Raw genomic sequence first — 24,185 nt, forward strand, 5'->3', positions numbered from 1 at the left:
CCCACTAAGCTGTATTTTTAAGGAAGAACCAAGGGTGAATCTTGTATTCAGACAACTTTAGGAAAGACTGCTTAAGAGCTTTCACCTGGGGACCAGTGACAGGTTAAAGGTGACTGATCAGGTCAGGGTTTGTCTGTCTATCCTCTGTGCTCTGTAGCTCTCTGCTATGAGTATTTATTTCATCATGCTTCATATTCCAAGTCTTGTAAATGTCTCCTGTCCCCAGGTCTGAACCCTTTAAGATTGGTACTACATCTTCTCTTTATATCCCACCTTGCCTAGCACAGGGCTTTTCCCCTAGAAGATTCTTACAAACGTCTGCCAAACTTAGTTGTCCAGAGAGTTTTCTGCCTGATTCCATCAAGTTAATTATGCCATGGGTCAATAATGACCCCAAACCACAATATCAAATACAAGGAGAAGATGGGAGTAGTAAGAGTTGGCAGAGAAGTATCATGGAGAAGACAGGATTGGAACGGAGCCTTGCAGCAGGAGTAAGGTTTAGATACATGGAGGAAAAAAGCACACAGGGCATTCCAGGCAGGAGTCTAAGCATGAGAAGGCCAGTCTCTACAAAGGCAGTTGTTTCAAGATATGGGTGAAGAGCCTAGGGCTCAAAGAAAAGCTTGATTTATTCAAGACTGGCCCAAGTAACCTATACTACAACCAGCCCATTGCAGCCTCTTTGCATACTTGCATTACATGCATTTCCTAGGTCTCCAACCTGTGTCCCTAAAGCCCTTTCTTCCTTTGCTCTGAGCCCTATTTTCAAGATTGTTTTCCCATTGCTGTGCTTATCCCACTATGTATTTGCACATGTGGTGATACTGCTCCATTTCAGCCACTCAGTGTTTATTTAAATGAATCTCGCTAAGATTCAGTCAGGCTGATTGCTACATTACCTGGGAGGAGCTGGGCATGCATTTCTGTCATACTCAACAGGCCCTGGTATGTCCTGGAAGACTGGATTTAGATTGAGTGGGTAAGAGACAAGCTGGGGGCAACACACACACACACAGAAACACACACACACACACCACACACACACACACACACCCCCCGCACATATATATATACATATATATATATATATATATATACACACACATATATATATATATATATATATAGTTTAAATCCTCTTTGATACCCAAAGGGCTTATGGAAAAAAGATGCTCATGGGCTCTTCTTGACTCCCTCCTAGGCTCTTTCCTCATCCCCGAAGTTCTCCTGCTCCTCTTCTAAGAGCTTTCTTAAATCCTCTGTCTCTTCTGCTCTGGAACCTGCGATTAAGACAGGATAGGAAATGGATGAGAGATGAGCAAACTCAAGACAGGAAGACCAGTTGGGAGGTAGTTGCAGCATCCTTGAGATGATGGTGCAGGTGAGAGAAGATGATGGCCTCTATTAGCAAAGCAGTGGAGGGCGAGAGAACTGCATGCATGCTTTATTAAGCCTTTACTAGCTGGTCTAGCTGGGGTAAATTACTTAATCTCTCTGACTGTCAAAGTTTTCATCAGTAAAAAGGAAACAATCATAATCTCTTTTTTACAGAGGTTTTTTAAAATGCTGTTTTAAGTGCTATAAAAAATGGGCAATGGTTTATATGGGTCAATGCTGTTACACAAAAGCCTTTTGTAATCAGCGTACAGAAGTGCTATCTTCTCTGGGCATCATTTGCTATTAAGTGAAGCTGGGCTTTCCTCCACAGGGCTGTATCATTTGAAGTTCTCTTGTCCATCAAAGCCCTTCCACCAGCCCTGTTTTGTGCCTAGCACTGAACTTCTCTCTATGACAACACAAACAGTGAGAAATTCTTTTGGTTTGGGGATGGGCTGGCTTTAATATTATAACTTGAAACCCCAGCTTAAAAGTAATACACTCTGGTTTCTGTCTCCTCCCTTCTTGGGTAACAAATCCTTAAATGCTGATGGGTTCTCAGGCCAAGAATCCACAGAGCCCGCATGTGTTGAGACAAGCCAATTGGAAGTCTGACTCATATTTTCATATTTACAAAACTTATGTGGCAAATCAGTGAATGGCAGAGTTGGAAAGGCCTTAAAGATCATCTGGTCCAACTTCTCATTTTTTTAAATGGGGAAATGGAGTAACTGGGAAGGAAAGGATCTTGGCCGAGATCACAGAGTAAGTTAGAGACAGAGCCAGCCTGCTTCCCCCTCACATGGTGTAGGGGGATCTCCATATTGGGAATGTGATAAAATTTACTGTTTGTACTCTTTCTGTTATGCTGGTCTCATAATGAAAGATACTACTTGGCCTATATCACTGCAGCCAAGAGCAAAAAGACTACAGGTGGAGAGTGTTACATGAACCATGTTTTCATTCATTTATCACACATTACTAAACACCACCTTTATGTCAATTACTGAAGATACTAGATAAAAGACATGGGTATCACCTGCAAGGTATTCAAAATTTAATGATGAAGACAATCTCCAAGAGGGTTGAATATTTTCCGTGCAGTTAAATGAAATATTTCTCCCATCTGCCAACTGCATTTTATATTTATACTTGTGAATGCATTGACTCTCCTAATATATAGATTGTGAGACATTTTCTCAGAAAAAAAAAAAAAACATACCAAATATCTCAGACCCCTGATTTATTCATGTCCTCAAAAAATATTAGTTGAGTACCTAATAGGAGTTACCAAGAGGCAAAAATAAATAAATAGCAGTCCTCTCTCAAGAAACTATAATAACAATCCAGTAGAAAATTACATAATGATCATGGAACTTTTAGAAGAAAAGAGAGATACCTAAGAGAATGGGTGCTTAAGTTTGCCATGAAGCTTTCATGGAGGGGGTGGTGTGTGAATTAAGCCTACTTAAAGAAGGGGAAGAAGTCTGCTAAGCAAAAAATAGGGGGAAGTCATTCTAGGAGAAGAGAACAGCATATGCAGAGCCATGGAAGTGTGGAAGCACGCAGTCCTGGAACCTATAATAGTTCATAATCACTGGCACATGAGCAAAGACATATTGGCAGAAAATGAGGATATGAGTAGGCAGGACCTGATCCACGCTAAGGAGATAAAGCTCTATCCTGGAGACTAAGAAGAAGTATAGAGGGTTTTAGAGAGTAGATCAATGAGGTTTGTATTCTAGAAATTTACTCAGGCAGCTGTGCAGTGGGAGGGTGGTTGGAGTCCGGTAGCCCAGTGGGGAGGCCAATCTTTAATCCAGGCAAGACCTGATGAGGCCTGATAAGGGCAGTGGCAATGTCATTCTGAGCCAGGCCAGAACCTGACTTTCTGTATGATTCAATCACTGCCAGACACACCCGAGTGATGGTGCAGACCCATAACCAAGAAGCATGAAGCTATGCACTTGAGTTTCCAAACTGTGATTCACGGTCATGACAATATTTCCTGTGCATGTAAGAGACCACTGTCTCCCAAGTCAGCTGGAACGGTTTAAGACATCACAAGTGATTCATGGAGAAGCCAGGCTTCCTTGCCTAACAGAGAAGCTGATACATCATAGAATTTCTAAAGGGAGTTGGGGGAGGTGATTTTTAATACAAAGTCACTTCTGAGCTTGTGGTTTTGGTAAATGTAAGTCTTTCCCAAACAAGGCAGCCAGGCTGGCAAAGTGATCCTCTTTTGTCCCTTCTAGGCACTGATTCAGTTCTCTGAAGCCTTCCTGCCTTTGCTCTTCCTGTTTCTTCTCCTGAAATGCCTTTCATCCACCAGCCTGTCTATGATTGTCCACTGGAGTCTTATAGATCCAGGTTCAAATTTTAGCTCTACCATGCGTTAATTGTATGCTCTTATACAAGTTACCAAAGCGTTCTGAGCCTCAGGGAGCTGCCCTAATCCTCATTCCTCGGTGGTTGCATAGCAGGAAATGAAGTTTGTGAGGTGTTCCATTAAGTGCCTTCCCCATGGCCAGTACTCAAAATAGCTATTATTTTTAGGTAAGATACTAGTTTAAGAATGAAAATTTGTAATTCTCAAAAAAAAAAAAAAAAAAAAAGTGAAGTACTGAAAGTTTTCGCAATACCTCTTTTGATTTTCAGGATAACCATGAATTAGAGTTTTCTTACCCACATTAATTAAACCTGACACCTGAGTACCCACTTGATTTCCACACCCAGCTGTGGAATTCCACAGTAACATATAATTAAGAAACAGTTGCTAATAAGAGACTTGGAACTTGAAATTCAGAGCAAAAGTAAGTAGAGAAACCCCATGGCAACGGGCAGAGTTGCTGATACTGGGCCCTTTTTTTACACTGAAGAGCTTGGAGGGTAAATGGCCATCTTAATGGTATCATCTGACTGCATTGTGTGCTGCTGAGATCGTGCTGAGTGGAAATTTCCCTGGAAATAGCAAGAGTGGTTAGGTTTCATTACAGTGAAAGAATTGTTTAATGTTGGGGCAGGTTACCGACAATGGGTGTGGAATCTGTTTTAGGAGAAGTTAAAAAGTAAAAACAATAAAGTATGTGATGAGAAATATTACCCCTTCCAGGCTATTGCAAGTGTCGACGTGCCTGCAGCCTGAAAGAGAGTTTGTCTCAAACGCAGTGAAGGACTGGGTTCACTTGGGTAATCTTCAGGTGAATCTTCAACCCTAACTCAGTCTCTTCTAACTGGATTTGAAAGATTTTCTGGCACGTTCCTGATTCTGGAAACTTTGAGATTTTCAAGTTTAACTCGACTTTTTAAATCAACCTGGAGTTAATCTATGTTTTAATTCTTTTATTATTATAATAAGCAATAGTTTTATTGTTTATTATAAAGCAACATTAAAGGGAAAATTTTTAAATTATCTTTAATTTTCCTGCACAGTTATTTTACTTTTGGAATATTCTTTGTGGCCTTTGTTTACCTACTTATTTCTTAATTAGCCATCACAATAAATATGAAAGAGTTTTATTATGTCTGCTTTATTAATGAATAAGTTGAAGATAATGCAGTTAATGTTGCCTTAAGTAACACAAATCGTAAGTGGCCAAATCAGGAAGAAAAATCAGGAATTATCTCAAACCTGCTCTGCCTCCCTACTTCCTGCTGTGATGTTGGCCACACAATCTGGTGTTTAATGGATATAGGTAACATTATCTTATGCACTATTATTTTAACTCAAAATCAGAAATAATAGCAGTCTGGAATAATATCAACAAAAACACCCCAACCAATCCCTGGAAAAAAATCATCAAGATTTTGTCAACTCTGAAGACAGTGTTGTAGGAAGTATCTAATTATGAGAGGAGAAATAGAGAATTAATGTGACTAATAGAAATGAGCTGTTTTCATTGGGGGAAAAAGCTCCAACTTGAACTAGACCAACTGAGACTCCTTAATATTGCTGATCAGATGTTCCAAGCCACTTATTGATCATTTAGTTATAAAATCTTCTCATTGTTCTTGTCAGTAATCCCACCGAGTATCCCATTAAACTAAATGTAGAATTAAACACCTGGGAAACAAGTGTCAATAAAGTGTCATTTGTAGAAGGAAAAGAGAAACAACTTCCATATGCTTACTATGAATAGCATTAAAAGAGATGGTTGCCTTCCATTTGGGAGTCAATACAGTATGAAAAATGACACAATGAGGTGAAGAGTGAATGCTACAGCCCTTGGAACTATCAGAAGAGTCTATTTTACTCATATGTTTTCTAGAATACCAAGTAGAAGAAGGCAGACTTGGGGAGATATGGATCAGCCACACTGGAGGGAGTTGCAACAACGGACTGCCCAGAACTCTAGTTTGAAATGATCACAGCCACAGCACTAATTGTATTAATTTACTTTTCTTCAGGCAAGATGGGGAAGCAGAATAGCAAACTGGCCCCCGAAGTGATGGAGGACCTGGTGAAGAGCACAGAGTTTAATGAGCATGAACTCAAGCAGTGGTACAAAGGATTTCTCAAGGACTGTCCAAGCGGGAGGCTGAATCTCGAGGAATTTCAGCAGCTCTATGTGAAGGTAAGTTGTTTTTCAACCTTGTTTTTATTCTTTAGGCCAGAAACGATGGCCTTCATGAAATGTACCCTCACATGAAATTATAACTTTAAGTAGCCAGTTTGTTTCAACTCTGGCAGTTTTCCATCCAAAAAGAAAAAATAACATTTAAAAATGCAAATGTATATATGTTGTTCCCAAAATAAGCAATTTCTGAACAAAAAGAGTAATTGTTAAATCAAAGCACTGAGGAGAGCTCAAGGAATGACAGCATCTGGTGAAAGAACCATAAAAACTCAGATAATAGTGTTTGCTGACAGTTATTGACGGTTTGCTAATTACAATATTGTTTGGCTTGTTAAAGGTATGCGTACTTCTCTCAGTTAAAGAAAAAGTACACAAGAGGGCTTTTTTGTTTCTTTCTTAACAAAAAAAGAGCCTCGTCTACCCAGATAAGAACCCAGATTCCCACAACAGCACAGTTAGAAAGCGGGTGTCGGATATAGTATACATCTGGGCAGCAATGTCTACAAACATGGACTCATAACTCAACACTGTACACTGTTCATAAGCTAACGTTTCCCTGAACATTACACAGAACAGTCCCATAAAAGGTACAATTTCTACTGCAGTAGTATTCGTTTGCCTGAGTCTACGAGTTGTATTGGTTTTAAAACTTTTTCTGATTAAAACACCAAACAGAAAAATACTGCTTTTATATCGTTGAATTAGCAGATGTGATTTGAGCAATATTAAATCACCCAGGTGTATATATGTGTATGTGAAATGATTGTATAAAATATTAAGCATTATCATTATTTCTTGAAGCTGAACATTTTCCATAGCCTATGATCCAGTAATTCCATTCTTGTACTGTACAAGAAGGGGCATGTGTAAGAATGCTCATAGCTGCACTATTCACAGTGACAAAATTGGGAAACAACCCAAGTGCCCATCAAAGGGAAAGTGGAAAATAAACAGTGGTTTATTTGAACAATATAATATTATACAACAGTAAAAATAGTTGAACTATATCAACACTAGACATTAAAAAAGCAAGTCTCACAAATTTTTAAAAATATACTTTATAGGATTAAAGTGTATAAATGCAATAAAATCAAATAAAAAGGAAAGCAGTGAAGTGATGAACACAAGGTTCAAATGAATAGTTACTTCAAGTGGAGAAGACCAATGGATAGGAGTATGGCCCTGTGGTTAAATATTATATTGTGTTCGAAGTCATAGCTGTTGTTTTTGTGGGGGGGGGGGTGTTGCAAGTGCTTATTGTATCATTAAAAACTCACTAATCAACAGAATAAATAGTGTGCATGTTATACGATCAGTGACATTTCTAAGAAGATCTGAGTAATCAATTATTAGCGTGCCAAGATCTTTTCTATAGAAGTGCCAAGAAAGTGCATCTAGTACTCAATTGATGTCCACTCTCTCCAGTTTTCAATGTGACATCTTCTATTTTATCACCTAGGGGTAACCCATGCCTCAAAACTACCTCTATCCTCAACCCCAAGGAAAGTACAGACAAGCAAGATTTGTCAAAGGCACTGCAAGCTGTCACCCTATGATTAAGAGTGCTCTGTGTGCCACGTTCCTCACTATTTGTTTAAGATGAGAGACGTATTGCCTTTGAAGAAATAGTTGAAACGAAGGAAATGAGTTATTTTATTTACACACTGCAAGCATGTAGCCCTGAAAAAGCACCAGCCTCAAGATGAGGGGTCTTGTAAACATTAAGCATGCTTTGGCGTTTTATGGTACAACTGAGGTATAGGTGCCAAAATCATCTCCCACCTCCTCATCTCACCCTTAGGTTGGGTTTTTTTATTTCCAGGAGGGGAATATATGACTTTCTGAACTTGGTCTATATTTTTGGCAACCTCTTATTCCAACTCAGCCTGTGCTCTTACATCAAATAGAAAGCAGGCAGTCTTTTTCTCCTTCTAGAGTCCAAGGACAGAAATCAAGAGAAAACCACAGCAGAAATATGCCACGTACACAGAAAAAAGAAAGGCAGATGTGACAAGCTAGAAGTGAGAAGCATGGAAAAAGATGTGGATTATGTAATAGGCCCAGAAGATGGGCTGATGAGAAAAGCTTCTTTCAATGCTTCTGGAAAAAAATGCAAATATTTAGCAAGACACAGTCTTTATCCTGGTGAATGGGCACATTCAGTGATTCCTTCTATTTTTGGTGCAGATTTTGAGACATCCTGGGATGCAACTGAGGGAGCAAAACTGACTGCAGCCTCTGCCCTCCTCTGTGTGCAGTCAGCCTGGCACATCCCCTCTTGCCACCTGACCCATTTCCTGTTCCAGGGGGGAGTCACCTCAGCTGCTAAAGAATAAGTTCTGTTGGCCGGGCGCGGTGGCTCAAGCCTGTAATCCCAGCACTTTGGGAGGCCGAGGCGGGTGGATCACGAGGTCAAGAGATCAAGGCCATCCTGGTCAACATGGTGAAACCCCGTCTCTACTAAAAATACAAAACATTAGCTGGGCATGGTGGTGCGTGCCTGTAATCCCAGCTACTCAGGAGGCTGAGGCAGGAGAATTGCCTGAACCCAGGAGGCGGAGGTTGCGGTGAGCCGAGATCGTGCCATTGCACTCCAGCCTGGGTAACAAGAGTGAAACTCCGTCTCAAAAAAAAAAAAAAAAAAGAATAAGTTCTGCTGAGTGGTTAAGGAGAAGCAGGCTAACAGGAGTGACTCCTCTGCAAGGCCAGGGGCCACAGTCTTCCAACTTTAGAAACCTTTGTATCCCAAATGTGAAGGAACTCCTTCAGTAGATACATGTTTAAAAGCACTTAAAACCGAAGTTTTGAAAAATGAGGCAATTTGCCCAACATCACAAACTGAATGTGGAACAGACTTCAAAGACAGGAATGCTGACTCCCACTGCAGTGCGCAGCTCTGCCTCTCAGCCAGACTCCCAGGGCAGCTCCTCATTAACCCACTCCAGCCCCCATCCACCATACAGCTGCCGGAGTGAGATTTGTAAAACACAGATCTGTACATATTCCCTCCCAGTTAGATACAGGCTTCATTCTTTATTCATGCAGATACAATCACCTCATTTCAATCAATGTAAAATCCAGAGGCCAGCACAGGGCCTGCCACAGAGCAAGCGTGGGTAAGCATTTCTTGCCTGAATGTAATAAGTGCTGGCTGTGCATCTGCTTCTCCCGCAGCCTTGTGATGGAGGCATATAAAAGTGACTACAGGACCGTCCTGCCTGCCCTCCAGCATTTCACAGGCAAGTTGGGAAGATGCGATTTACCACAATGCAAGGCATAATGACAGAAATGTTTGGTGGTGAGGCAAGAGCAGAAAGCAGAGAGATTGATTTCAAAATGGCATATCGAAACAAGAAGTTAATTAATGCAATGATGAGAGGAAGACTTTTCTATTAGCCTTTTCGAAAACAGCAGGTGGCTCTTCCCTTTTTCAAGCTTTCTGCCTGTTACCAGCTGAATTATATTCCCCCAAATTCACATGTTCAAGTCTTAACCCCTAGTACCTCAGAATGGAACTGTATTTGCAGACAGAGCCTTTACAGAGGTAATAAAGTTAAAACGAGGTCATGAGAGTGGGCCCTAATCCAATGTGATGTATCCTTACAAGAGGAAATTTGGACACAGGGAAGGCCATGGGAAGACACAGGGAGAAGATGGCCATCATCTACCAGCCAGGGAGAGAGGCTTCAAAAGAAACCAATGCTGTCAATACCTTCTCTTGAATTTCCAGCCTCCAGAACTGTTAGAAAATAAAGTTCTTGGTTTAAGCCCCCTAGTCTCTGGTGCTTTGTTAGGGCAGCCTGAGCAAATGAATATAATTCCTATTTCTTTTCTGTTGTCACATGCGTTCTCAGCGCCCTCTACATCTGATAGAAAGATGCCTTCTGTCCCAGATGTCTGGAATTTCCTGCACACATAGGGATTTCTGTGTCTCTGGCCACAGAAGTCATAGCAGCTGTTTCATCATCCCCACCACAGCATTGCTGCTGATGGGTTGGGAAGAAAGCTTTTGCATTTTGTCACCAAGAGACAAGTACCTGATCACCCCCTCATAGGAATTTCCTATTTTCAACAATCATTTTGATTGCCAATCCATCACACATTAAGATGAGAAGTTTGCAATTTTAACTGTATTTTCACAGAATTGGCCACCGTTTATTGAGAAAATCAGCCCAGGGAAAGAGCAAGTAAATGTGCAGGGAAGAAGTATCTCCATCCCAGGGTCCTCTTCCTTGACAAGGTGGTGCCATTGCTATTTTGCTTAGCCACCATGACATTAAGGTCAAAGAAATCAAGAAACAAACCTAGAGGAATCCTGCCAACAGCCCTAAGTGGATTTTAATTTATATTTGGAGTATGACTTTCAAGATTATTTTCATCAGGAAACATTTGGGTTGGTTTAGGTTCAGTTGAAAAGGCAGTCACAGAGTTATTTTAAAAAAAACATGAGATTTGGAATCTGACAGATGTGAGAGTTATTCCAAGCTGTGTTACATTTACCAAATCTCGGCCGGTCTGAATTTGTTTCTTTGTCTATCAGGTGGAAACAATAAGACCTGTTTTATCACCTCACACAGCAGAGTCCCAAAGGAAAGAAGGGAAATGAAAACAATTCACAACCTATCAAACGTTGTGTTTGCTATCCTGATTGACAATCCACCCATTTACACTTAGAAAGCCGGAATGAAAATAGGTTTCAGTTCACAGGCCACGTCTGATGACAGCACAAAATGGTGCACAGAGGAGGGTGAGAGGCTTTATGAAATTTCAATAGGAAAATGTGCCCTGGTCAAATAGTGATGTCTACCATATATTCTGGTGGGTTTGGGGGCAGTGGTCATGGCAGGACACACCATGAGGCAGTGCCATCCCCATTTCCATCATGGATTCTTAGACACTGAACTCTGCGTCCCCTAAGCACAAACTCTTCCCCAGCTCCCTGCTGCCAGATAGGATGAAGACAGCACTTAAGGCCTTTGTCCATTCCCTACCAGTCTCTTGGTGTCTTGACCCTCATGCCCCTTCTCCCGAAAGGAGATTTCCTTCCTCGATTCTACTGCTTATTATTTTGCAGATGAAGGGCCACCCTTCATCTGGTCCTCAGAGGCCACTGAGTACCCAAGGGTTGTTCTACTGGGCTCTGGCCCAACTGTCCTGAGGCTCAGCTTGTGTCATTGCTCCAAGTTTTCTTCTTTGAAAAGCCTTAGGCCACTGACAGGTGTGCCTGAGACAGGTGAGAGAGCCCTAGAGTCCAATTTGATCATCATTGATTTAACAGTTTGAATTTTAATAAAATATATTTGCATATAACAAAAGAGTTCCTACCAAGTTGTTCCCTGTCCCTCCAGGTGGTCATTTCCTGAGGAGCTTCTGTAATTTGGTGGTTAGAAAACACACTTCTAGCTTTTCTAGCTACGAGCAATCTCATCCATCTGTTCATTCATTCATTTGAGACCAGTTTTCTCTGTGCTTTCTGTGGGACAGACACTTCATTGGGCATTGCCCTCAATTGCTCTGAGCAAGCTCAGAGCCTAGAGGAATTGGTGTATCATCTTATTTTTGAGTAACACTTTTCAATTCACAAAGCCACCTTTGTTTTTACAACAAAATATACTGGTGGAATTCCCTTCAATGAGAAATTTTCTAGGCCTGAGGCATTGAAAATACAAGTTTACTCACCAAAACTCTGTTGACACAACTACCCAGGAGCATGGATTAAAACAAAATAAGAATAAATGCTGTTACAGGATCAGCACCTAAATATTTGATGATAAAAATCTTTTAATAGAATAAGAAATATTTTTCTAGTTAATAAGATATTATAAAAATATTCTGTAATTCTCTGTATAGTCTTAGAATTCTACTTTTAAATTGTGCCCTTATGCTTTAAAACCTACTATGTGGAATAAAAGGCATTCTTCCTGAAAGTTGTACACAAACATATAATAACTGTAGGATTTTAGGTACATAACTTCTGTCTCACAGAGTATGAAATAAAGTATGTAATCAACGTCTGCACTGTTTGCTGCAGGATTTGAGTAAGTGCCTTTGTTTTTCTGATTCTAAGTTCACATCTGTGCAAATGAAAACATTGGTCTATGTAGGCGGCTTTCAAACTTTAATGCATCTCAGAATCACTTGGGTTGACTGCTCAATTGGCAGATTCTGCCTCCTGAGGGTTGCTAGTGCACGGACCCTAGACACCCACTATCTGGATTCTTAGTAAGACCTTCCAAATGGTTCTAAAGGACAAAATCTATGAGTGACATTTTGAAAAACACTAATCTGGGTCTTAACCTGGAACTGTGTTTGAATAGGCTTCAGGAGTTCCGCCCACACTGAAGCTGCATGTAAAATTTTATATATAAACTCTCTTGGGGTAGCTTTAGTCAGATTCATTGAAGGTTCTGTAGTTCCAAGAATAGATCAGAGTCACTGAAAGTGTTTCTAACCACTGGCAGACCTAACATTCTAGGTTCCGTAATAGCAGTTCTTGAGTCTTAATTGGCACAAGACAAAAGGAGAAAAATCCCCTTCTAAGTTATTCTTTCAAACAAACTTCACTGGCATAAGAATACAAATAATAGCTTCCAGGCTTTGTTTTGTTAAACTGGTTTTTAGTATGTAGATGGTGTTTGTCTGATTCATTTAGGGCCTACCAATCAAGCTTATTTTGTCTAGAGCTCCATGCTAATGCAAAGAGGGAGTCTCCTTTGGGATAAAATGCAGCCCCTGCTTTCCACTCTTCCTGAGCACTCCTATGTGCCAGGGGCTGTGCAGGCTCTGGGTCTGCGGCAGTAAACACCACAAATCCCTGCCTAGGGGACAGTCTGGTGCCATCCAGAAACCTATAGTCAAGACAGGGTAAAAAAATACCCATACGAATAGCTACTATGCTGGATTGATTGTGATCAGGACCAGGGAAAACAAGGAAGGGCCTGGAGGGTCAGAGAGGGCTGATTAGGAAGGAGGCATTCAAGCTGATCCACAAAAGAAGGTAAATGTGGCCATGAGGACCCTTCGGCCTGTCTGAAACTAAGTTTGAATTTAAAAATGACTATTGTGTTTTAGAACCCCCGGCCCATTGTGTTGGCAGGAGGCCCACTGAATCGAGTATGTTTGGTTGAAACAAAAATACAAAAGTCAAAACAAAGAAACTAAAACCTCTTGGTAGCCTTGCTGAGATCAACAACCTGAAATTAATCTGTGGAAGAAAATGCTTGTACATTCCGGGGCTTCTGCCATAGATCTCTCCCTTGTTTCTCACTCCCTCCTTTCCGTTCTTCTTCTCTCTCCCTTGCCTTCTTTATTCCCTTCCTTTCTGATTCTTCTAGCCACTCTCCGTCTGACCAGTGGCTCACTTGATTTCACCGTGGTCGATGAAATCGACCTTAGAGACAGCATTTCCCCCACTTTAACCCACAGAGGTTGGGAGGTCAGGAGACTTGGCTGAGGTCACAGAGTGGTCAGTGGCGAGAAACACCTGGACCACTCAGCCCAGCCTTCTCACCACCTTTTCATGCTTCCTGTGTTCTCTGGGTCTCATTCAAGAGCAGGCATCTGGGGGGTGCTCCAGTTTACCTTGTTGTGGAGCAGAATGCGCATCATGTTGCTCCATTCTAGCCGCCTTTCCAGGACCAGTTCGAAAGCTTCTCCCTGGGAAATGATTTCTTGATCTCCCCAATTCCCAAAGCCAGAAAAGTATCTTCTGGCCCTGTGTTCCCAAGACTTTGGTCTGCATGTGTCCCAACTTTTAGCAAGGATATTCTGTTTTGGAACTTGAATACAGGTAAATGCAGTATGATTTTAATTAGAAGGCTGAATGTGCCCCTGATTCTGCCGTACACTAGCCGTGTGAATTTGGGCAAGTCGTTTATGCTTAAGGTTTGTTAAATAAATCCACAGACCACTCTGCCCCTCAGTTTTCTCACCTGTCAAATAAGAAGAACACTCTGGGCCTTGCTTATTTCATGGGCTCTTGTTGAGATAGGAGCGTGGTGAGAACAAAAGTTCTTCATAAGCGGTGAATCATCTTGCACAGGTGAGGCTTATCAGTGACTTGGTGTTAGGTACCTGGGCATGGGAGGACCTCCAGATGCCAAATAGACCAGTTCATTGGGCTGTGGCATCAAGAATTTTCTCTCTCATCACTTATTTTATCAAAAGAAAATGTGACAGAGATGACTATTGTCTTTTCTCAACATCTGATTCAAATAATTTTAACAATGAAACATTTCAAAAAAGATCTGGGGATGACCAGTTTTTAGGGATTCAAATTGTGTTTGTTACTAAGATGTAGTCAGGAGCAGACTTTATTAAAAATTTGTTGGGCAGAGCTATATATAGAAGGGCTTTAATTCCTTAAGGAACAGGCATTACATGAAATACATCATGTCATCCAGGCTGGGCTGGTGAGGATGTTGCAATTTTTAGTGAGCACCTAAGCATTTATTTCCACTTGGAATGTTTGTCAATACAATTGAGGCTGCATTCAACTTGAATTAATGTGGAAAACAAGAGCTGGGGTCTGAAATCTCAAGAAAAAGACAAGCGTAATCTAGAGTTCTGGGAAAACAAGGTCCCATGTGAGACTCCAAGGCATTTTATTATGGTGATACTGTTTCAGTCATAGCTAGCTACCAGCATTATAGACAGCAATTACCCCACAGGGGTCAAAATGATAACCTTCCCCTGTCCCCAAGGGTGTGAAATTATTTTGGATGGCTTCCACACCTTGGGATTTTGCTTTCCCATGGCAAGGCAGGTGTCATTTAGAGAGATATCAGTGGTTATTGTGACTGTGGCATCCTGAAGGAATGCTCTTAGATGATACCTCAACCTCTCTGCCCTCAGGATAAGGTTGGAAAGAGCCCTTTAGAAGGCTCTCAGTACACTCCCTCCCCCATTTTACGAATACGGACACTGAAGCCCTTGAATGGGGGTTTAAAGCTGGAAGGACCTGTTGTCCCATTAGTTATTCTCTGCAGCAGATTGTTCAAGGACACCCCATTTCAAATTGCACATAGAAGCAAAGAGGAAGAAATAGCCCATTTATATTATAGAATTAGACTTGAACATGCAAAATCATGTCTGTATTTCTTAGTGAAAAGCTGTTTTACGTTACTGGACTTTTCTTACCTTTTGAAATGGTGATCTGGATTTGGATCTGGCTATCACTGACCCACCTGGAGTGTGTGAATGACCGGCTCACCTAGTTAGGAATCCGTTAGCCCTGACCTCCAGTGGCCCACGGAGCAACTGCTGGAAGAAAGCTCTGTCTTACTGATACTTCCTTCTTCTGTGTCCACTTGGAAGGATTCCTGGGCCAGTGACTGTTTCTCTCTGAGGGTTGTTACGAAGCTTGTGGCTCCATCCTCATGACTAGTCTGATATTGCTGAGACACTAATCCTGCCCTGAACTCCAGGTCAGCTTCTCCCCTCACAGGTGAAATTCAGTCCTATTATAACTGGGGGAGTGATAGACAGATTTAGGCCTACTTTACGACCAACTTCCTTGTCTAAAAGGTGAAAGCAGGCAGGCGTGGTGGCTCACATCTGTAATTCCGGCACTTTGGGAGGCCAAGGCAGGTGGATCACAGGAGTTTGAGACCAGCCTGGCCAACATGATGAAACTGCCTCTACTAAAAATATAAAAGTTAGCCAGGAATGGTAGCGCATGCCTGTAATCCCAGCTACTGGGGAGGCTGAGGCAGGAGCATTGCTTGAACCTGGGAAGCAGCTATTGCAGTGAGCCAAGATCACACCATTGTACTGCAGCCTGGACGTCAGAGTGAGACTCTATATATCAAATAAATAAATAAATAAATGTGAGACTCCATCTCAAATAAATAAATAAATTAAATTAAATGTCAAAGTGGTCAGGGCCTTGATCTTGGAATGCCAGGCCCCTCCCTGCTCCGGCACATGTTAGAATCTCCCCTCATGTGATCAGTCTGCTTAGCCAGCCCCTATGGGCAGAGGCCAACCCCAGTCCACAAGCCTAGTCTTGTGGTGTCTTCCTGTTACAGTTCCCAGCCAGAACTGCCTGCCCTGAACCCTCCACTTGCTTAGGGAGCAGGCCCTTCCTGGGCCTTTGTTTCTGCCACTTTCCACAGAGAGAAGCTGGTGATGACTTGCTGAGAAAGATGTGATTGACCAACTTTCCAGGTAAAAACAGCAACATGGTGTTCCCGTGAAGACTAGCTGGGCCTGGCTGCTACAGATGCTCCTCATGGTCAGATCCCCAGTGTTGTAGGTGGAATACTTCAATCTGAAATAAAGAAGCATACTCAAAACAATTCGGTCTGAAAGCAAAGACAATTGGGTTGTATTATCATTGTGGCTCACAGTGATTTTAGGGACCAGTGCAAGATGGATGTTGTCCTACGTTTTGTTCATTTGGGTGGTTTGTTTTCCTGTGTATATTTTTTATTACTAAGTAGCACCAAGGTGTGTGGGGAAGCTATATATATTATCGTTTTGGGCTTGGTTCTCTCTATCTGAGGCACATACAGCAGCTTAGAATTCATGTTAAGTAATAGCTGAAAATGCAGCTGCTCTGTGGAGAGAGCAGCCCTGGAGTGAGATACACGGGAGTGAGTTTGAATCCAGGTCCTGCCCCTTGGGAGCTACGAGTTTTAGAGCAATGGTCTTCACTTCCCTCATTTTTGCTTCTGCAGCTGCCCAATGGCTCTTCATATCTACCTTACAAGTGTCTGCCATTCAACTGCTGAATACATGGTAAAGGTCTTTCTCATTGTGACTGTGGCCACAGAGACTGGGGACAGAGTATGGGGATGAGAAAGCTGGCACTGCTGTCTGATTGTGCAGCAAAGATCTTTCTGTGCACAACCCCAAGGTAGCATCTGCTCCAGGGGACTACCCCCCTTGGGGGTAGGGAAACTGTCTTGGTTTCCAATCCATGTGAATCAGCCTTCCCAGCCTTCCCCAGAACCCCTACCAGGCTGACCCAGTCACCACTGCTTCTGTGTGAAAAGAAGTTAAGGAGGAAAAGAAAAGTCTGCCCCCAGTGCAGGCGCCAGGGAATCCTCCCAGTGACTGGGGGTGGGGGAAAGCCAGCAGAGAAGGAAAGCTCCTGCCCCTTGAGCCCCTCCACAGCAGCTGGTAACAGCCTTGAAGGTGTCACACTGATGCAAGAGAAAGGCTCTGGGAGAATACAATTTTCCCTCAACAAAACACGCAGGCGGAGTGTTGGGGGCATGTGCAGACCCCCCTCTGAGGGCTGACCCAGAGGGACAGGACCACATTTGACACCAGGCATCCTGACACTTGGAGATATTGGAGTGGAGGTGGCAGGAAAGGTGCCTGTTATCCCCTTGCAGCCATCAAATTCCTGTTGGCTCCAGGCAGGCTATCACTCCCTGGGAAGGCAGAGGGAGAGGCCGGTTGGCTTTACCACATAAAACACCTTGGAAAACCAGATACTGCTCTCCTCCCACCTCCCAAGATGCGGAAATGAAAGAAGGCCAAGGAGAAGAAGGTGGTTCCGGCCCCTGCTGTCGTGAAGAAGCAGGGGGCCAAGAAATTGGTGAATCCCCTGTTTGAGAAAAGGCCTAAGAATTTTGGCACTGGGCAGGACATCCAGCCCAAAAGAGACCTTGCCCGTGTTGTGAAATGGCCCCGCTATATCAGGTTGCAGCGGCAGAGAGCCATCCTCTGTAAGCGGCTCTAAGTGCCTCCTGCAATTAACCAGTTCAGCCAGGCCCTGGACCGCCGAACAGCGACTCAACTGCTTAAGCTGGCTCACAAGTACAGACCAGAAACAAAGCAAGAGAAGAAGCAGAGGCTGTTGGCCCGGGCCAAGAAGAAAGCTGCTGGCAAAGGGGATGTCCCTATTAAGAGGCCACCTGTCCTTCGAGCAGGAGTAAACACCGTCACCACCTTGGTGGAGAACAAGAAAGCTCAGCCGGTGGTGACTGCACACGACGTGGATCCCATCCAGCTGGTTGTCTTTTGTCATAAAATGGGAGTCCCTTACTGCATTATCAAGGGGAAGGCAGGACTGGGACAGGAAGACCTGCACCACTGTCGCCTTCATACAGGTTAATTCGGAAGACAAAGGCGCTTTGGCTAAGCTGGTGGAAGCTAACAGGATGAATTACAATGACAGATGTGAGGAGATCCGCCATCACTGGGGAGGCAGTGTTCTGGGTCCCAAGACTGTGGCCAAGCTCAAAAAGGCAAAGGCTTAAGAACTTGCCAGTAAACTGGGTTAAATGTACACTATTGAGTTTTCTGTCCATAAAAATAATTAAAATAATACAAATTTTCCTAAAAAGAAAAAAAAAGGAAGAAAAGAAAAGCAGATACTTTAGGTCCTTTCTAAAATAAATCAAAGGATGACTAGATGCGTAGATGAATAATGGATAGGCAATACCAGCCAACATTCATTGAATGCTTAGTGTGCGGCAGGCATCGCTCCAAGCACTCTGCATAGATTAACAAATTTCATCCTTATAAGGGTATTTGAGGTTGGTGCTATTATTATTTGCCCCATTTTACAAATGAGGAAACTAAGGCACAACATAGTTAAGTAACTCTCCCCCAGTCACACAGCATTCAAACCCAGCAGTGGGACTTCATTGCCAATGCTCTTTACCTGGTAGAGAGAGACTTGACGGGAATCTCAGGTAATCCTCATCCTCACTAATAAGAGTGTTTTGTGTGCTTTCCTTTCCTGCAGTCTTCAGATTTAAAATGTCAATACATAAACACCCGATGTGGGTCCAAGTGGCTTCTAGGATGAAGTGCAGAGAAGTGAAGAGTTGGGGGCTGGAGTCAGACAGAACGGAGTCCGAGTCCTGGCTCTGCGCTGTCCAGCTGTTTGGCTGTAGGCGAGTCCTTCACTCTCCGAGTTTTCTCATCAGACAAATGGGATGACCTATTTCACCTGCTTCCCAGAGCACTGGTGAGGGCCAGTGAGGCTGAGGGTCTGACGGTACCTTCACTTCTAGCTTAGGCTCCTTGTTGACAGCGCTGAAGTTGGGTCAGAAGCAAACCAGGGTGGGCTATGTCTGTGAGGTTGGAGAAGCCCACCATGAGGAATTACAGCTTCCCTCTCAAGCAGACTTCATGACCACAAACTATGGGATCCTACGTCCTCATGCCTGACACCGAGGAGCCAAAGAAAGGGGGCTTGATGAAATGAGACACCAGACACTGCTGGTTACCTACCGGATGGCTACTATCCCTTCCCCTCTAGCAGTGGCCTACCTCTCAAAATAGAGGCTAAAAATCCAGTTACATGCTTTCCTGGTCTATCTAGCATGAAAGACATGTGTAAGTGACCCAATCCCGGTCCAGAGGGATCTGAGAAAAGGTCTGCTGGGTTGGGAAGGATTCTGGAAAATGTTTTTCTTTCATCCAGACAAACATGCTGGATTTTGTGGTGACTGTGTGACGCCTGGAGCTGTGACAGCTAACTTTTAATAGTCAGGGGAGATACGGCTTCCAAGCTGAATGTGGCAGAGTAGAAAGGGACTGAAAACATCCCTGAGCTGCAGAATGAGTCCTGAAACAGGACCTGGGCCACATGCTGGGTTGGATAATTAACCTTTGTGTTGAGGCCCCTCTTCTTGGGGTCTTGTGTTCCTTGCAAGAGAAAGCATCCCATTTAATACCAAGGAGAATGGGGCTGAGCCAGGATACCCTGAGTTTGGTGAGGACTGCTGCTCGCACGTTGATGTGGGCCAGTTCCAAATCTGTCTGGGTTATAAAGTCTCAGTTTATTAAAAAGAGTAATCCCTGCTCTACCACCTTCAAAGAGTATTTGTGAGACGACATGAAACATTTTTTTGTCTCCACCTCCTACTTTGATCTGGAGATACAAAAATGAATAAACTGTGGTACCAAGGCAGAGATGGGAGTGAACACCCTGTTCAAGGAACAGAATGAAGTTCAATATGACTGAGAAGAGTGGTCGGTGAGTAGGAGATGCAGGCATGACCTCAAGGTCTTCCTTTGTAAAGAGAGGGAGTTGAACCATGTGACCTCTTAAGTTCCCTTCCAACAGCAAGATTCTAGAAATCACATGCAGCTGTCACTCAATCTCTGCTAGGCATGTCTGTCCCTATAGCACAGGTCCCTTGACATTGCGGCTTTTTGTTCAGCTACCCACAAGGTCAGGGACTGTGTCTTAGTTATCTCTGTATCCCCATCACTCAATAACAAAAATTAGTTGGATGATATAATAAATTAACAAATGAGAAAAGGACTGTTTCAAAGCGTAACTGAAACTCAATTGAAAGAATAAGTGAAAGAAATGAAACATTTCAAGTGTGTTATCAAGAATAATGAGCTACAGAGACTCTCAACGAACCTTTTCAATACAGAATGTTTAAATAAGTAATATGCGACATCACATAACCGAATAACATAACATCCCCCATTCTCAGAGTCAAGTAGCTAGCTAATTTTCTTATGAATACGGGAGGTACTTACCAGCAAAAAAGAGTCGTCAATGAGCTTCCTTAAATACTATTTTCCCAAAGAGGAAATGAAAAGATAAACTGTAAAACTTGGCATGCCCTGTATGAAAAGGCTATCTGATGACTTGAGATTAGGCTGCTTATGTTCGAGTTTGTAACGAGATATTCAGAGAAAAATGTGAACACTGAAGATTTTCTTTTACAAGAAATGCAAGGGAGACCATAAAAGACAAAGCTGGTCTCTGAAAATAGATAGCTGTGTCTGCTTTCTAAGTAAATCTCACGGCATAGTCAAGGTAGTACTTATTTTTATCCATGTTCTTTTAAAAAATATGACATGTCTACCAGGAGCACGATAAATGATGACATCGGGTTAAAGCTAATATGTCGTGGCTTCACGGCTCAGCCCCAGTCAAATCTCTTAAAGGCTCCAAAGCTGGTGCCCGGAGACGTCTTTCAAGATGACACAGCTGGGTTGCCAGGGTAACCTGCTGGATGAGGCTCTAGCTGGCTTTGGGAAAGATTACATAAGACCAGACCAACTGGGAAGAGTCAAGGTATGTCCTGGGGGCGATCAGAGTTGTGGCTGTTATCTGTTCGGCTTTCAGGATAAGGGAATGGTGGTGACATTTGGAAGTAGGTAGCATTAGACACCTGGAGCACCTATGTCGATACAAAAATCTTAGTGGCCAGAATGATGACAAAAGCTCTGGGTAAATGAAGATTCTGGCTGATAGAAAATTATAATAATACATATCAGGCAAGAATGGCCATTTTCCCAAGAATCAATCTCACCATTTAGTTTTACAATGTCAAAGATGTCATAGATTTCCCATTATTTTGTGTTAGGGATGTATATTAATATGTGTTTATCATTCAAAGGAATGAATGACTCTCTTGAAGGACTAAATTCTATTGAATTCATAACTTTCAATGGGGGAGATATGAAGAACCGGCTGACTGTGTGTGTGCATGTGTGTATGATTTTATGCATACATACACACATGTGCATATATATATATATATATATATATTTAGTTCATTTATGTGAGTGCCTTAGTTAGGATCAAAGTTCAACTGAGTGTAACAGAGACACACAAGGTATCAATACAACTGAAGATTATTTTTCTCATGGGGAAAGTCCAAGCCGGTTTGGTAGCTGTGCTCTGTGAGTCCTCGAGGCCCCAGTCTCTTTCTCTTTTCATACCCCTTCCTAGGGTGTTGCTGTGATTCATGACCCCACCCGGCTCACCACAGTATCACATAAGCTGGTGGGAAGGGGAAGACAGAGGAGTAGGGGGGAATACACTTCCCTTTATGGTCGAAACCCAGAAGTAATTTACATCATTTCAGCCTATATCCAAGACTTGATCTCATGGCAACAGCTAGCTGCAGAGGACACTGGAAAGTAGCTTTCATTTTGGGTGGCCACATGTTCAGTTAAAAGTCAGCTACTATGGAAGAGCAGAAGACTGGATAACGGGGATAGCTAGCAGTCTCTGCTCAGTGGGTACATGTTTGGAGGGCTTCTTTTTGTCAGCCTTTCTTCTGAAGGTCAAGTGCAAGATGTGCAGCTGCGTGAGCTTCCTTCCCTGCAGATGGGATATGAAGCCCTGACAAGCAGGAACAGACTCACTCCGTATGCTTCTGCTTTATCAAGAGTGGTTGGTGCTAAAATACCCCGATCTGCTGCCTGGGCTGGACCTGATAGCTTCCCCAGTGTTTTGCTCCACTTGCTCTGTCTGAGGACTGAGAGAACTCAGTCCAAATAGAGAGAATTATACTGTGACCATAAAGGTCCCACCTATTGATCACTTCATATGCCATAGGTGAGGGGATTCATTTTAAAAGCAAGAGAAACCATTATCCATAACTTGATAGCTTATCCAACCCCACTGCCATCATCTCTATCCTTTTTCTGCACCCACTCCCCAGTCTTTATCCCCATGTGGAGCCCCACAGTCTGTGCCACTTGACTGGTCAACCGGAACTAGTAACTACTGCCTTTGTTTCTCTCTGTGTGTCAGTCTAGCAACAGAGGTCTTTATTTAATTGCATGACTTGAATATCAGGTAATGAGCAGGGCAGCAGTGGCATCAGGCAGCGCCACATGGGGTAAGGGACAAACACCTGGGGTGAGATATACTGAGACACGGGCTTGGGCCAGCAGTCACACTCATAGTCAGATTTACTGATACAGAATGACTGTTTGGTCTTTATACTTCATCCATCCATGTATTTGTTGAATATTATTGAGCATTTATTCTACAAGAGCCTCAGGTGAAGATTCTGGAATGAACCAACAGTCATGGCTCCTGCTGTCAAAGAGATCAATCAATGAGGGAGTCCATCAAGTGGACCGGCAATAATAATACAGTGACACAAATGTGGCCCAAGGGGCTGTGAAAAATAGGTGGTGCTGGAAGAGGCTCCAAGAAGGCCTCTCGGAAGAAATAACACTCAAGCTATATCTGAACATAGTGAACCAGGTGGTGATGAAAAGAAGGAACTCCCAGCAGCAGGAAGCATTTGTAATCTTTTTTTTTTCTTGCTAAGATTTATTTCTTCCCACTCTTAGTCCGCAAAATCATCTTGCAAAGCAAGATCCTAGATATTTCCCAGCCACTCTAAAAATACATCCATAATCTAATGGAAACAAGCACATTGGCAAGACATTCCCCTTCCTGCCCATTAGTCAGCCTTTTATCAGAACGGCCCTGTTGAGGACAGAGAACATGATGCGGATTGCAATGTGTCAGTGACATGGGACTGGAAGCATCCAGATGACAGGCACTTGGCTATCCATCTCCAAGGAACCCTCCTCTGAACTCTAGCCAGGCAAGGGCCACAGTTCAAGGCCCTGAACTCTGCTTGCTTTGATCCAGTAGTGCCAGGGTTGGCTCCTTTTTCCCAAGGAAGACAAAAATCTTTGCTTGATAGACCAAGCAGTTGTGATATTTTTCTGATCCTGGTTGTAGTTTTCAGAGAAATGAAGGAAAGGGAAAGAAGAGAGCTAATATTTATTGAGACCCTACTATGTGTCAAATATGTGCTATGAGAGAAACAGAGAAGGAGATGGGATCCCTTGGAAACAGTATTGAACAAGAACAAGAACAATAATTACAGTAAATGCTTACGTAGCTTTCACTGTAGACCTGGGCACTAGGCTATACATGTTCTCTATGTTAACTATTTAATTCATACAACAGCCTTCTGCACTAGATACCATTATTATCCCCATTTTACAAATGGGGCAGTTGAGGCACAAGGAGAGAAAGTAACATGCCTAAGGTCACACAACTAGTGAATGGCTAAGCTGTGCCTAGGTTCTAACTTCAGATTTCCCAGCTCTGACTCTCACTGTGTGACCTTAGACAAATGACATAAACTCTTTGAGCCTCAGTTACTTCATCTGAATGACGGAGATAGCAATGCCTTATACCCAGCTCTGTGGTGAGAATTTCAATGATTATGCTGAAAGACAAAGCTTGGATACAGGTAAGAAGGATGCTCATGCCACATCACTAAATGTGGGGTAATGTACTCACATATGACTGCTGTCAGGATAGGCTCCGTCCAGGAAAGGGGCCTTGAACTTGGTAGAAGGGTAGACTTCTTCCAGACTAAGAGGAGGTTTGGAGGATTTCCCCAAACCCCCCTGGACTGGGGCAAATCCAGAACTCTCTGAAGAGAATGGTGGTGGCTCAAAGTACAACAGGAGCAAGCTTAGTCCCAGCACCCCCTCTTCCACTGCTCCATGCCTGCTCTCTGCTCTGTAATC

At 42.9% G+C, this 24,185-nt stretch overlaps 1 protein-coding gene across 1 annotated transcript in view; it reads left to right on the forward strand.

Annotated features, from left to right (window-relative positions):
- VSNL1 (visinin like 1) overlaps positions 1 to 24,185 on the forward strand; it is a 111,962-nt gene that overhangs the window by 43,203 nt on the left and 44,574 nt on the right. The window contains exon 2 of the mRNA XM_017526144.1: positions 5,788 to 5,954. Within this exon, the coding sequence (XP_017381633.1) occupies positions 5,793 to 5,954 (162 nt within the window). The 5' untranslated portion in view covers positions 5,788 to 5,792. The remainder of the gene's footprint in view (positions 1 to 5,787; positions 5,955 to 24,185) is intronic.

This window comes from Cebus imitator, unplaced genomic scaffold, assembly GCF_001604975.1.
Source record: "Cebus imitator isolate Cc_AM_T3 unplaced genomic scaffold, Cebus_imitator-1.0 Scaffold1, whole genome shotgun sequence".
NCBI lineage: Eukaryota > Metazoa > Chordata > Mammalia > Primates > Cebidae > Cebus > Cebus imitator.